Source organism: Elephantulus edwardii, unplaced genomic scaffold (assembly GCF_000299155.1).
Source record: "Elephantulus edwardii isolate Elephantulus edwardi_28Jun2011 unplaced genomic scaffold, EleEdw1.0 scaffold00186, whole genome shotgun sequence".
Classification (NCBI taxonomy): Eukaryota; Metazoa; Chordata; class Mammalia; order Macroscelidea; family Macroscelididae; genus Elephantulus; species Elephantulus edwardii.
This window is the reverse complement of record NW_006399936.1, coordinates 2598237-2609443: the sequence shown is the minus strand read 5'-3', so window position 1 is coordinate 2609443 and position 11207 is coordinate 2598237. Positions and strand designations below refer to the sequence as shown.

The 11207-nt window shown below is 49.8% G+C and overlaps 1 protein-coding gene across 1 annotated transcript; it reads right to left on the bottom strand.

The window, feature by feature from the left end:
* Positions 1-640: 640 nt before the first annotated feature.
* CD19 (CD19 molecule) lies at positions 641-6748 on the bottom strand. The gene is made up of 14 exons (XM_006896626.1): positions 6661-6748; positions 6162-6428; positions 5682-5885; positions 5266-5559; positions 3865-3972; positions 3535-3583; positions 2967-3055; positions 2466-2573; positions 2249-2353; positions 2096-2161; positions 1931-1990; positions 1799-1855; positions 833-925; positions 641-732 (listed from the first exon to the last, which is right to left on the bottom strand). The coding sequence occupies exons 1-14, from the start codon at positions 6746-6748 to the stop codon at positions 641-643; spliced, it is 1680 nt and encodes a 559-aa protein (XP_006896688.1).
* Between the last annotated feature and the right edge of the window lie 4459 nt (positions 6749-11207).

The following is an 11207-nucleotide window of genomic DNA, read 5'->3' as shown; positions in this document are numbered from 1 at the left end:
GGATTGCTGTTTTTTCAACAGGTCCCTAGGACATACCTGCTGAAGGAACAGTGCTTAAACGATCAGATGATGAAAGGTAGTGGACAGGGTGGGGGATTTGGGTGGGCAGAAAGTAAGTGGGGGAAGGGGGTCGTATTCACTGAAGTCAAGAGGGAAATAGGGGTACCCACCCTCGATTATCCCTCCCCTTTCACACAATCACACTACTTCATAGAATGAGATGAGCTTACTGAGTTTATTTGGATAGAAGGGCCAGAAGTTTCTGTTGAGTACACATATATACCCCTGCGTGCACACCTGTGTACACACACTCACAAACACATACATACACGTACACACACACACACACACACACACACACACACACACACACTGAGCAGCACGGCTCCAGAAGTTGACATTGTCTGCTTGGAATTCCCGAATTTCACAGTCAGACGTGGATCTCAGAGGCCTGAGAAGGTCAAGCTATAGAGAAGAAATGGTCATGATGGGGTGACGTCCAGGAGCATTCCCCGTCAGCTATGTCCTAGGGACCCCTTCACCTCTCTTTACCTGAAAGCCAGCACCTCACTTCTACCCCTGCTCCTCTCCCTCCTCGCCTCCCTTCCTAAGAGGTCATTCCCCAGCTCACCTAGAGGGGTCACCTGGTGCTCCATGTCCCCACATGGCCCCTTTCCTCCCATGCTGGTTCCGGCTCCTCGGAGTTATCCATGTTCTCATAAGAGTCGGCATCTGGATAGGATCAGGACAGGATAAGGCAGAGGGAAGGAGGGAAGGAGTTGGAGGAAATGTCAGCACCAGAGGACACACAGGGGGTGGTAGCAGAACCCACCTTCCTCGTGACTGGGGCCAGACTGGGACTGAAGGGAGCGGAGCTGGGGGGCTGCATACAAGATCCCTCTCATATCTTCATAAGACTGGGACCCTGCTTGGGCAGGGAATGGAGGTCCAAAAGCCATGAATAGGGAGGAGGAGGAGAAGTATGGCCTCAGGTGAGAAGGGTGGAAGGTGGAAGGAGTGATTGGGGTTAGCATCAAGCTCGGGGCCCCCGTTAGCTGTTAAGGATAGGGCATGGGTTAAAGTCATTGGGAAAAGGGTCAAGAACAGAATTGGAAGGCATCAAGTTCAGAGCCATGAGAGGTTGTTGTAAAGAAAACTGGGACAAAAGCTGAGACCTGCATTGAGGTTAGCCTGAAATGGAAGTCAAGGTCAAGGTTGGAAGTGGATTAGATCAGTATTGATGTTCACGGTTATGGTTTGGGCAAATACTAGAGGTCAGGGAGCTCAGGTGGACTAGTGGCAAGAAGCTGCACTGCAATCCCAGAGACGCATAGTTCGAATCCACCAGATGCTCTGCTGGAGAGGCAATCTCCTCCTGTACCAGTCAGATCCGATTTGACAGTATACACACACACAAAAAGTTTAAAAAAAGATATCAAACTGCCTACTTTTATTGCTAACTAGCTTTCATTGTTTAAAAAGCCCCACAAACTTAGGGAGCTCTGGAGGCCTAGTGGCAAGAAGCTGCATTGCAATCCCAGAGATGCATGGTTCAAATCCACCAGATGCTCTGCTGGAAAAGAAGGGGCAATCTCCTGTGCAAGTCAGATCCAATTTGACAGTATATACACATAAAATAATAATAATAAAAAAATACTAGAAATCAAGGTTGGGGATGAGGTTAGAGTCAGGAATCAAATCCAAGGCCAGTACTAGACTAGCTCAGAATCAATGTCAAGGTTGTATTAGGGAGCCGGTGGTTAGGTGGGTAAGGCACACAGCCCCAAGCATCTCTTACCAAGAGAAGTTGCCTCCCGACTAGGATCCCAAGCAGTCCTCTGGGGGCTCAGGAAGTCTAGGACAGGAAGAAGGAAGTCACCATTGCCGCCTCCAGCACCCCCTTTCCCCAGGAATGTCACCTCACACATACCTATTGCCCTGGCAACAGGCCTGGCCTGCTCCTCATCCTCATTCTCGTAGGACTCAGATACTGTTGCAAAGAAAGGAACTCCAATGACCACTTCTGTCCCCTAGGGGCTCCACAGTCCTGGGGATCTTCCCAAGTGTCCGAGGTCCTGTGAAATCCCCAAATTACCGCTGGAGAAGGAGTCGTCCTCAGGGCCCAAGGTCCCTTCCTCAGGGTTCTCATAGCCGCTGCCATCTGATGAAGAAGGAGGGGTTATCAAGCGAGGGTCCCCAACCCGCCACTGAGGAGCGGGGAATGGGGTGTGAGGGAGGGCAGCCTCACCCTGGGAGAGCTGCTCAGGGGCTGGGGTGTTGCCATCATTCTCATAGAACTCAGAGGCCTCGCTGTCGGGCTCCTCGTAGGCCTCCCCCTCTTCTTCTTTCAGGTCTGGAGGCAAGAGTGGGCGGGGGGAGTACAACTGATGCTCTTTGTCCTCTATCCGGGTCCCCATCCACTGTCTCTGCCATAGTTCAAGCCATCTCCCACTTTATGTGCTCACCAGCTCCTGGTGGGCTGCTTGGCCTGGAGGGGTCAGGGTAGTCATTTTGCGGCTTTCGGTAGTGCATGGCAGTGGCCCCCAGGCCAGCAGCCCACCGCAGGGCACGACCTGGACCAGAGATGGAGAGGGAGAGAGAGAGGGAGAGGGAGGGGGAGAGGGAGAGGGGGAGGGAGGGAGAGAGAGAGAAAGAGAGAAGGATAGAGCACGACTTGCAAGGGGAAAGCTAGGGGATACTTTCTGTCTGGGGTTGGTGTGGCTCTAAGGCTAAATGCTCGTATTTGAGCCATTAAACTGGGGGGGGGGCAGGATCTACTCTTGGGGCGTGGCCACCAGTTTGGACATGAGACTCAAACTTGAGAGCAAGGTTAAGGGTCTTGGAGGAAGGCCTTGACTCTGCTCTGTGTTCTTGAGCTGAATTTAGAGCCCTGGGAGAAGAATTGAAGGTGTGATGTTTCAGGCTGGAAGGGTGGGGCTCTATAGAAGCTTGGGGGTGCCTCCTACCAGTGCCAGAGTTGGACGTGGGGAGAGACAGCACATTTCCATAGTGGTTCGGAGCTTCATTTCCAGGGGGAGGTGTCACTTTGAAGAACCTGGTGGGGGGAAGGGGAGTTGTACTCTGCACCAGGCCCGGCGGGGACTGAGGAATATTGTCAAGACTTGAATCAGATCCTCAGAAGCTAAGATGTGGCTTCTCACAATTAAGGCCTCTGTGCTGTGACAGCAGTGAGCTGAGGAAGCTCCCAGCCCACGAAGAGGATTTTACAGAAAAGGCCGCTTTAGAATTGGGCTTTGAAGGTTGGGCAGTGTGTTAGCTCTGTTGTCGTTGTTGTTTGTTGTTGTTGTGTGCCCTTGAGTCAGAACCAGCTCACAGCAGGTTTGCGGAGGCTGCGAATCACACGGGAGGAGATTGCCCATCTTTCTCCCGAGGAGCCGCTGATCGATTTGAGCTGCCTGTCTTTAGGTTGGCAGCACAACCCCTTATCCACTAGGGCCCTCGTCAATCTGGAGATGAAGTAAGAAGACACGGCAAAGCATAAAGTCAAAGTAGGGGAAGGAGCTCCGGCATTACCTCCTGTTGGGGTCAGTCATTCTCTTTCTTTTCCTCCTCAGGATCAGAGCTGGTAGGAGTTGGGGGGAGTAATCACATGAGGAGTTGGCTTGGTAGAGTGAAGATGGGGGGCTAAGTTCTGGGGAGATCAGTGGTATCAGGGGAGGAGATGGTAGTTCAAATTCCAAGGGGCCTGGGGAGTTTGAGAAGGTTAGCGGAGCCGTTGGGGGTGGGTAGAAGTCTGGGGTTTGTGGAGAAGGGATGGAACAAGAGAATGAATGGCCAGTGTGGGTTTATCCTGAGGCAAACAGGGCTAAGGGTTGGGCCAAATGGCTGGGTGATTTGACTCACCTCTTTGAAGACGAAGAAATCCCAGCAAGGAACCCAGGCAGAGGATCAGATAAACTATAGTCACAACTGGAATCTTCCAGCCACCAGTTTTTACCAGCCAACGCCACACTGTTCAAGAGAAGGGAGTGTGAGATGAAGACCCCCACCTGGCCTCTTACTGCTCAGTCTCAAGATCTCAAAGCTCTGTAAGCCCGTCTGAGGGTCATGGACAAGACAATGATCCTTGAAGTCTCAAGTAACAAGAAGAGTTCTCCTCTCATCTTGTGTGAAGAGGAATGTCTCAGAAGGACACAGAGGCTGACCCGAACCTCAAATAGTGTCTGGCGTTATCTGTTGAGCTGCCAGGAGCAAACCTTGACTATGGCCAGAGGTAACGTTAAGTTTAGGGAGATGCAAGGATCAACCTCATGCTATATAGTTAAGGATAGTCATGGTCAAAGTCAAAGTCAAAAGCAGAGTTGTGTTTACCAGACTAGAGTGGGGATTTGGCACATGAGTGGAAATTGATGCAGAGTTTGAGAACTGTGACTTGAGTAGATGGTGTTAGTATGGCACAGGAAATATAAGCGAAAGTGGTAACCAGGCTGGTAGATTGGTGGTGGTGGTGTGTGCTGGGTCCGAATTGACTCAGAGCTGACCCTTCAGCAGGTTTTCAGTGGCAGTTAACTGCATAGACGGAGATTTCCCATTCTTCTCCATCAGAGCGACAAGTGGAGTCGAGCCACTTGCTTTTGGAATTGCAGCACAGCTTCTTACTACTAGGTCACAATGTCCAGGCTTTTAACTTGGGCTAGTGGGAAAGGGGTGCCTTTCACTTTCAGAGGGGTTCCCAGAAGACTATATATGGGGGGAGAAAGATTTGAGTTTGATGTTGCAAATGATGAGCTCGAGGTGTCGATGGGTGTGTGGGCCTTAGAGTCAAGTCACCAAGACAAGAATGGTCCAAGGAAGTCAACCCGGAGCAGTGTGTAGACGAGATAAGAGAATGTAAACAGGGATGAGAGTGATAAGAAAAGGTACCACATTGCTACTGAGTCAGAAGCACTGACTCAGCTGAGCCTCCGGTGGGTTTCCAAGGCTAAAGGTTGCATGAAGATTGCCCTCCGTTCTCGCTGAGAGCCAGAGGGCTCCATCTTTGGGTGAGCAGTGAATTTTCTAGGGACAAGGTCACTAGAGCTCCCTGGAAGAAGGAGTCCTCCCAAAACGGACAGCAAGGAGCAGCTGAAGGCAGGAGAAGGTCCAGAAAAGTAATGTCTTCAAACCAGAAGAGGGAAGAGTTGGAGTCATTATATAGAGATTGGGTTCAAGATGAACCCTTAGAATGGAAGGGTCCAAAGTTCACGAGCTTCCAGGTGTTCCCTGTAACCCACACAGATGCCCCACAATTGAACACCACACTACCTGACTTGGCAGTAACGTCCAGCTGAATCTCAACGGTCAAGTTGCCATGGCGACAGTGGTAGGTGTCAGCATCTTGAATGGTGACCTGGGGTAGGAACAGAGAAGTCCCTCCCCAGAGGGTCCTCATCACCCACATCTCTCTGGTGGGGGAATCTTCCTTTAGGTCTAAGTTCAGCAATAAGACGTTAGGCTTCTCAGGGTGCACGTGGATCCAGGAGATGGGTCCTCTGGCCACAGAGGCAGGGGGTATCCCACAGGGTAGCCAGAGTATAGAGCCAGAGGCCACAGTGAGGTCTGAAGTGGGGAGAATCAAAGCCAGGAAGGTCTTATCCCCTGCAAGCTCTCTAGTTCCAAGTCCCACCCCCGAGCCCCTGGACCCCCACTTCCTGGAACCTCATTAGCCCCTGTCATTTTACCTTGGGAGAGACTCTGGTTTGAACCGCCCTGAGGTGGAGGGCATGCAAAGCCTGTCTTCCAGGCCCTAGAGTGATCTGTGTCCCATACGTACACCTGGGAGCTGACTGGGGAACCCGGAGAGGGCCTGGGCCCTTCTGAGGGCGTGGGCCCCAGGTCACAGTCTTGACCATCTAGGTCTGAAGCATTCCACCTGAACATCTCCCCTGCAAAGAGACCCAGAACCAATCAACATCCAGGAGAGAGAGAAAGATGAAGAGACACAGAGAGGCAGAGATAGAGAAAGTCCCAGAGTTAGTGGAGAGACAGTTCGATATGGAAGCCTCTGAGTCTCCCTGCTTGTCAGACCGCCCAGCCCTCCCTCCGGCTCAGCTGTGGCCCCTGGACTTCCCGCATCCGCATCCACAGTCAGCCTTCCTTTCCTGGCCCAGCACCACCCCACCCACCCTCCCAGTCCCCATGCGGTCCACCCTGTCCCTCACCACTGCCTTCCACGCTGACCGTCCAGCCGGGCTGCCAGGCCTGCACAGAGGGGGGCTGGGCCTGGCACAGGTAGAAGCCCCCCATATGATCTGAGACGTTGAAGAGGAGCATCAGGATGCCCAGGCGGCCCACCCAGATGCCCATGTTCTCTGCTCTAAAGTTCAGCTCTAAGAAGGGCGCTGGCTGTGACTCCCGGGACCAGATCAGGGACTCAGCGGTCTCATTTAAGGACTCCTTGAGGCAGCTCAGCACAGCATCTTCTCCCTCTGTAGAGAGAAAGAGAGAGGGGAAGTGCCCTGCCCCCCTTCTCCCTGATCTCTTCTCACTGAGTCTGAAACCCAGGACCTCACAAACTGGCCATTGGGTGAGGCCTCTGTCCTTCCAAGCCCTCTCTGAGGTTAACAAGTCAGAAAAAGGAGACCAGACCAGGGGAGTTCTTGGCCAACGGCACTCCGGGCTCGGGTGCCCACGCCTTCCCTCAGTGCCTCCTGGACATACCTTCAACCTTCATCAGCAATTGTTTCTGGGGCCTGACTCGCCCAGGGGTGAGGAAGAGGAGGAAAAATAGAAGGCGAGGAGGTGGCATGGTGGCCAGGCTCCCCGGGGCACCCAGCTTCTCCGCGCAGGGGATGCTGGGGCAGGCGGGGACCTGAGGGGGGCACTGAACCATGAGTGTCTGCGGGGGCGGGTGGGCAGTCCCCTAGAGAGGAAGGGGTAGTCACGCCTCAGGCTCTCTTTCCCAAGCAACCCCCCAGACCCACAAACCTCACCTCTTCCCGCCTGAGACAGTTGAATTTCCACCCCAGCCCGTCCCATGTGAAGTGATCTTACCATGCATCTTCTCGCTCACTTTCTGGACTGACACCATGGTTGCAGCCATGGGCTCCAACAAGCGCAATGCTCACTGCAGATGGCTCAAGACAGGGCTGTGTTTTGTTCCATTGTGCACGTCGAAACCATCTTCACAGCTTCATGCTTTCTGTTTCCCCAGCTAGAGTGCGAACAGCTTGTAGCAGAGATTTTCCCTGCCCTGGTGGTGTAGTGGGTAGTTTTGCTGCTAACCTCTCTGGTGGTTCAAATCCACTGGTTGCTGTGCAGGAGGAAGGTGGACGATTTCCTCCCATGCTCCTTACAGCTTCCTGAAAACCTGCTGCAGGGTCAGCTCTGAGTCCATTCCAACTCAGTGGCAATGAATAATGAGCATAACCCGAGTGCTTAGCACATAGTAGGTGCCCCATGAATATTTATTAAATGAATAAATGAAATCTCAGTTGCCTTCTTCTACCCCTTCCTCTCAAGCCCAGGTGCGCATTTATTTCCCTTCACACACATCCTCGTCATCCTTCGGCCAACATTTCCTGGACTCCTGACGCGTACATTGATGGCTGGCTGTCACACACCCCTGGAGACTGGGGGATGTGAGTTTGAATCCTCCACTCCCACCATTTCTTTAAATTGACATTTTCTGCACCTTTCAAAGTCTCAGTTTCTTCCCAGTAAACTGACGAGAATAAATGTACTATTTATTGTTTACTGATGGGGTTGCTTGTGAAAATTAAAAAGGACAGTATGCACATAGTTTTTTCTTCCCAGTGCTCAGCACACAGTGGGCCCTCCGTTAATGAGCAATAGCATGGGCAAGTTTTCTGATGCATATATAAGAGGTAATAGGAAGATACACACTCTACCCCCATGAACAGTTCTGCAGAGAAACCCATCAGCGTGTCTAAAGCATGGTGGGAATGATTGATGATTGCTGTTATTGTTGTTAAGTGCCATTGAGTCACCTACAACTCAGAGCGACCCCAAGCTCTGAACCCTGTCCTATCCTGAGCCAATCTCATCATCTCCAACAGCCCTACTGCCATTTCTCCGGTCACTGAGTCAATCCATCTCATCCTGGGTCTTCCTCTCCTGCGCTGTCCCTTCACTCTTCCAAGCATGATGTCTTTCTCCAAGGATCAATACCTCCTGGCCATGTGCCCAAAGTATGTGAGATGGAGCTTAAAAATTTTTGCCTGCAGGGAACAGCCTGGTTTCACCCTCTCCAGTACAGACCTGTTTGTTCTCCTGGCAGTTCACAGTTTGTTCAACACTTTTCTCCAGCACCACAAATCAAAGACATTGATCCTTCTTCTATCATCCTTAGTTATTGTCCAGCTCTCTGATGCAGAGCAAATAATTACAAAGACCATGGCCTGTGTCAGGTGCACCTTAGTCTCCAGACTGACATCGTTGCTCTTCAGTACTCTAGTATTCCTTTTTCTCTCAGTTTCTCCCAGAAAGCCCTGGCTTCAGTTATAAAAGGAGCTCATTTAGAAATGGCGACGTTGAGACCCAGAGCAGGCCACAGGATTGCTCATATTCAGTGATCACACATTAAACTGGTAGTACAGTGGTGTGCACTAGCAACTTTGACCCTAAATTTGTTAATCTGTTCTTCTTTCTCTCTACCTCTCTCTCTCTCTCACATACACACACACACACACACACACACACACACACACACACTCACACAAACTCTCACTCTGGAAAAGGGCCATGAAGCAGTAGAACCACTAGACCCACTTTCTCAGTGACTGATTCCTAGGCCAGTTTCACTAAACTGTGGCTTCCTGTTTGCCCCAGGCAACCCCCAGGGGACCTTCCAGGTGGCAGGGCCCCTTACTTCCCTTTGGCTGGGTAGAGGCAGCAGAAGGAGTTAGAGCAGAGCACTGGGGCCTGGAGAGGTCCAATGACAGGATTCGCTTTTGCCTTTCATTCAGGAAAATCTCTCTAGTCCTTTTCATTGGCTCCTGGCTGCCACAAGTATCCAAGCAGTCTTCTTTTTGGTTCTTTAATCAAAACTGCCTAAGAGGACCTGAGGGATGGTGCCCCTGCCAACATTTTCCAGTTCATCTTCTCCACTCTTGGCTCCATTACTTTCTGTAAGCAAGGCTGTTGTGTCCTTATAACGAATTGTTGATGAGTCTTTCTCCAATCCTGATGCCACATTCTTCTTCATATAGTCCAGTTTTTCCAATTATTTGCTCAGCATACAGACTGAATATATATGGAGAAATAATATGACTCTGATGTACACTTTTTCTGATTTTAAACTATGCAGTATTTCTTTTCAGTGTTATTCCGACTTAGTCATCATTCACACAGTCTTTACAATGTCAATAAAACACAGGTAAACATCTTTCTGGTATTCTCTCCTTTCAGTCAACATGCATCTGAAATCAGCAATGTTATGCCTTGTGCCGCAGCCTCTTCAGAATCCAGCTTGAATTTTTGGCAGTTCTCTGTTGATGTATTGTCCCAATTGGTTTTGGGTTTTTTTTTTCCCTTCTTTTTTAATTGAGATTTTAATGAAAGTTTATAGAGACTTTGGATTTCTCTTCATACATTGTTGAACATTTTCCTCCCTACCCACCCCTACCCCTCAGTTCGCTTTTCTCTTTTAAAAGAAAAAAAAAATTCATTCTATCATCCTTAGTCATTGTCCAGCTCTCTGATGCTTAGCAAGTAATTATGAAGACCATGTCCTGGACCAGTTGCACCTTAGTCTCTGGACTGACAGTATTGCTTCTCAGTACTCTGGAGAGGTATCTGACAGAAGATTTAACTAATACAATTTGTCTTTTGACTTCCTGACTGCTGGTGTTAAGAGTGTTGATTGTGGAACCGAGCAAGATGTAATTGTTAGAAACCTTAATCTCTTCTCCATGCATCATGACGCTGTCAACTGCCCCAGTGGTTAAGAATCTTTGTCTTCTTGATGTTGAGCTTCAGTCCACTTCTTGTTGAGTTTACAGTAAGCAACATCATGATAAACAGAGAAAAGACTGACATTGTCAAAAGATTTCACTTCACTTGGATCTACAATCAACATCCATGGAAACAGTAGTCAAGAAATCAAACATATGTCATCAGCAGATCTGCTGCAAAGGGACTCTTGGAAGAGCAAGGATATCACTTTGAGGACTAAGGTGCCTCTCACCATGGTATTTTCAATCCACTCATATGCAGTTGAAATTTAGATAATGAAGAAGGCAGACTGAAGAAACATTGATACCTTTGAACTGTGGTTCTGGTAAAGAAAATTGACAACATGGACTTGATGGTACCTAACAACAATAAAAACCAAAAAAAAAAAACAACACCCCAAACAAACCAATTTGTCTTGGGGGAAGTGAAATGCCTGTTCATGCTCATTGTCCATTTTCACAGGATTGGCTTGGGATGGATTTCATATTGGATGAAGCAGAGATAAGATACGACCTGCTTTACAAAAAGTATTCCAGATACCTTTGGGAGAATAAACTAAAGGAGCTAAGGCATTGGAACAGCTAGGAGGCATCGTGGAAGTCCAGGAAGGATCACAGGACTGTGTATTGTCAGCACTGGAGATGGAAGAAAAGGGGCAAACACCTTCTGGAATATTCAGTCCATTAGAAGTAGAGCATCCAGGGTTTGCAGTGTCTGGGGTGCCACTTTACTGAGAAGCTGGATTGTCTTCAAGTCAAACCACTTCATAGCTGACCCTCCAGCAGGTTTCCAAAGTTATAAATGGCACGGAGGAGACTGCCCGTTTTTCTCTCAAGTGGCTGGTGGGATGGAAGGTTAACTGAAAGTTAGCAGGGAAAACTATCCATGGCCTAGGCCACCAAAGGAGAGGGAAATTGAGACTTTTGTATATTAGTTTGAGTTGTCTGTCACTGTCCAGGAAGGAGCTGTCAGATGGGCTCTTAAAGGAATGATCACAGATAATGAGGGCTTGACCTATAGCTGAGGTCAAGGGAAGGAGTGATGGGAAGAGGATTAGCAAGAAGCTGGGACTAGTCGGTTATCCGAACGGGGGTGGGGATGTGCAAGTTTCCTACTTTTACAACTGATGCAAAACACAGACTCAGAGGCACCAAGGAAAATGATGTCGTCCTAGTGCTGCTGGAAGGATGCTGACGAGGGCAGAGAAGGGCTGGCCACAACTCGCTCTAACCAGTAAGGGCCGATCAAAGCCAGGCTCCCGGGATCCAAAGCGAGAGCGACCTTCCGTCTGT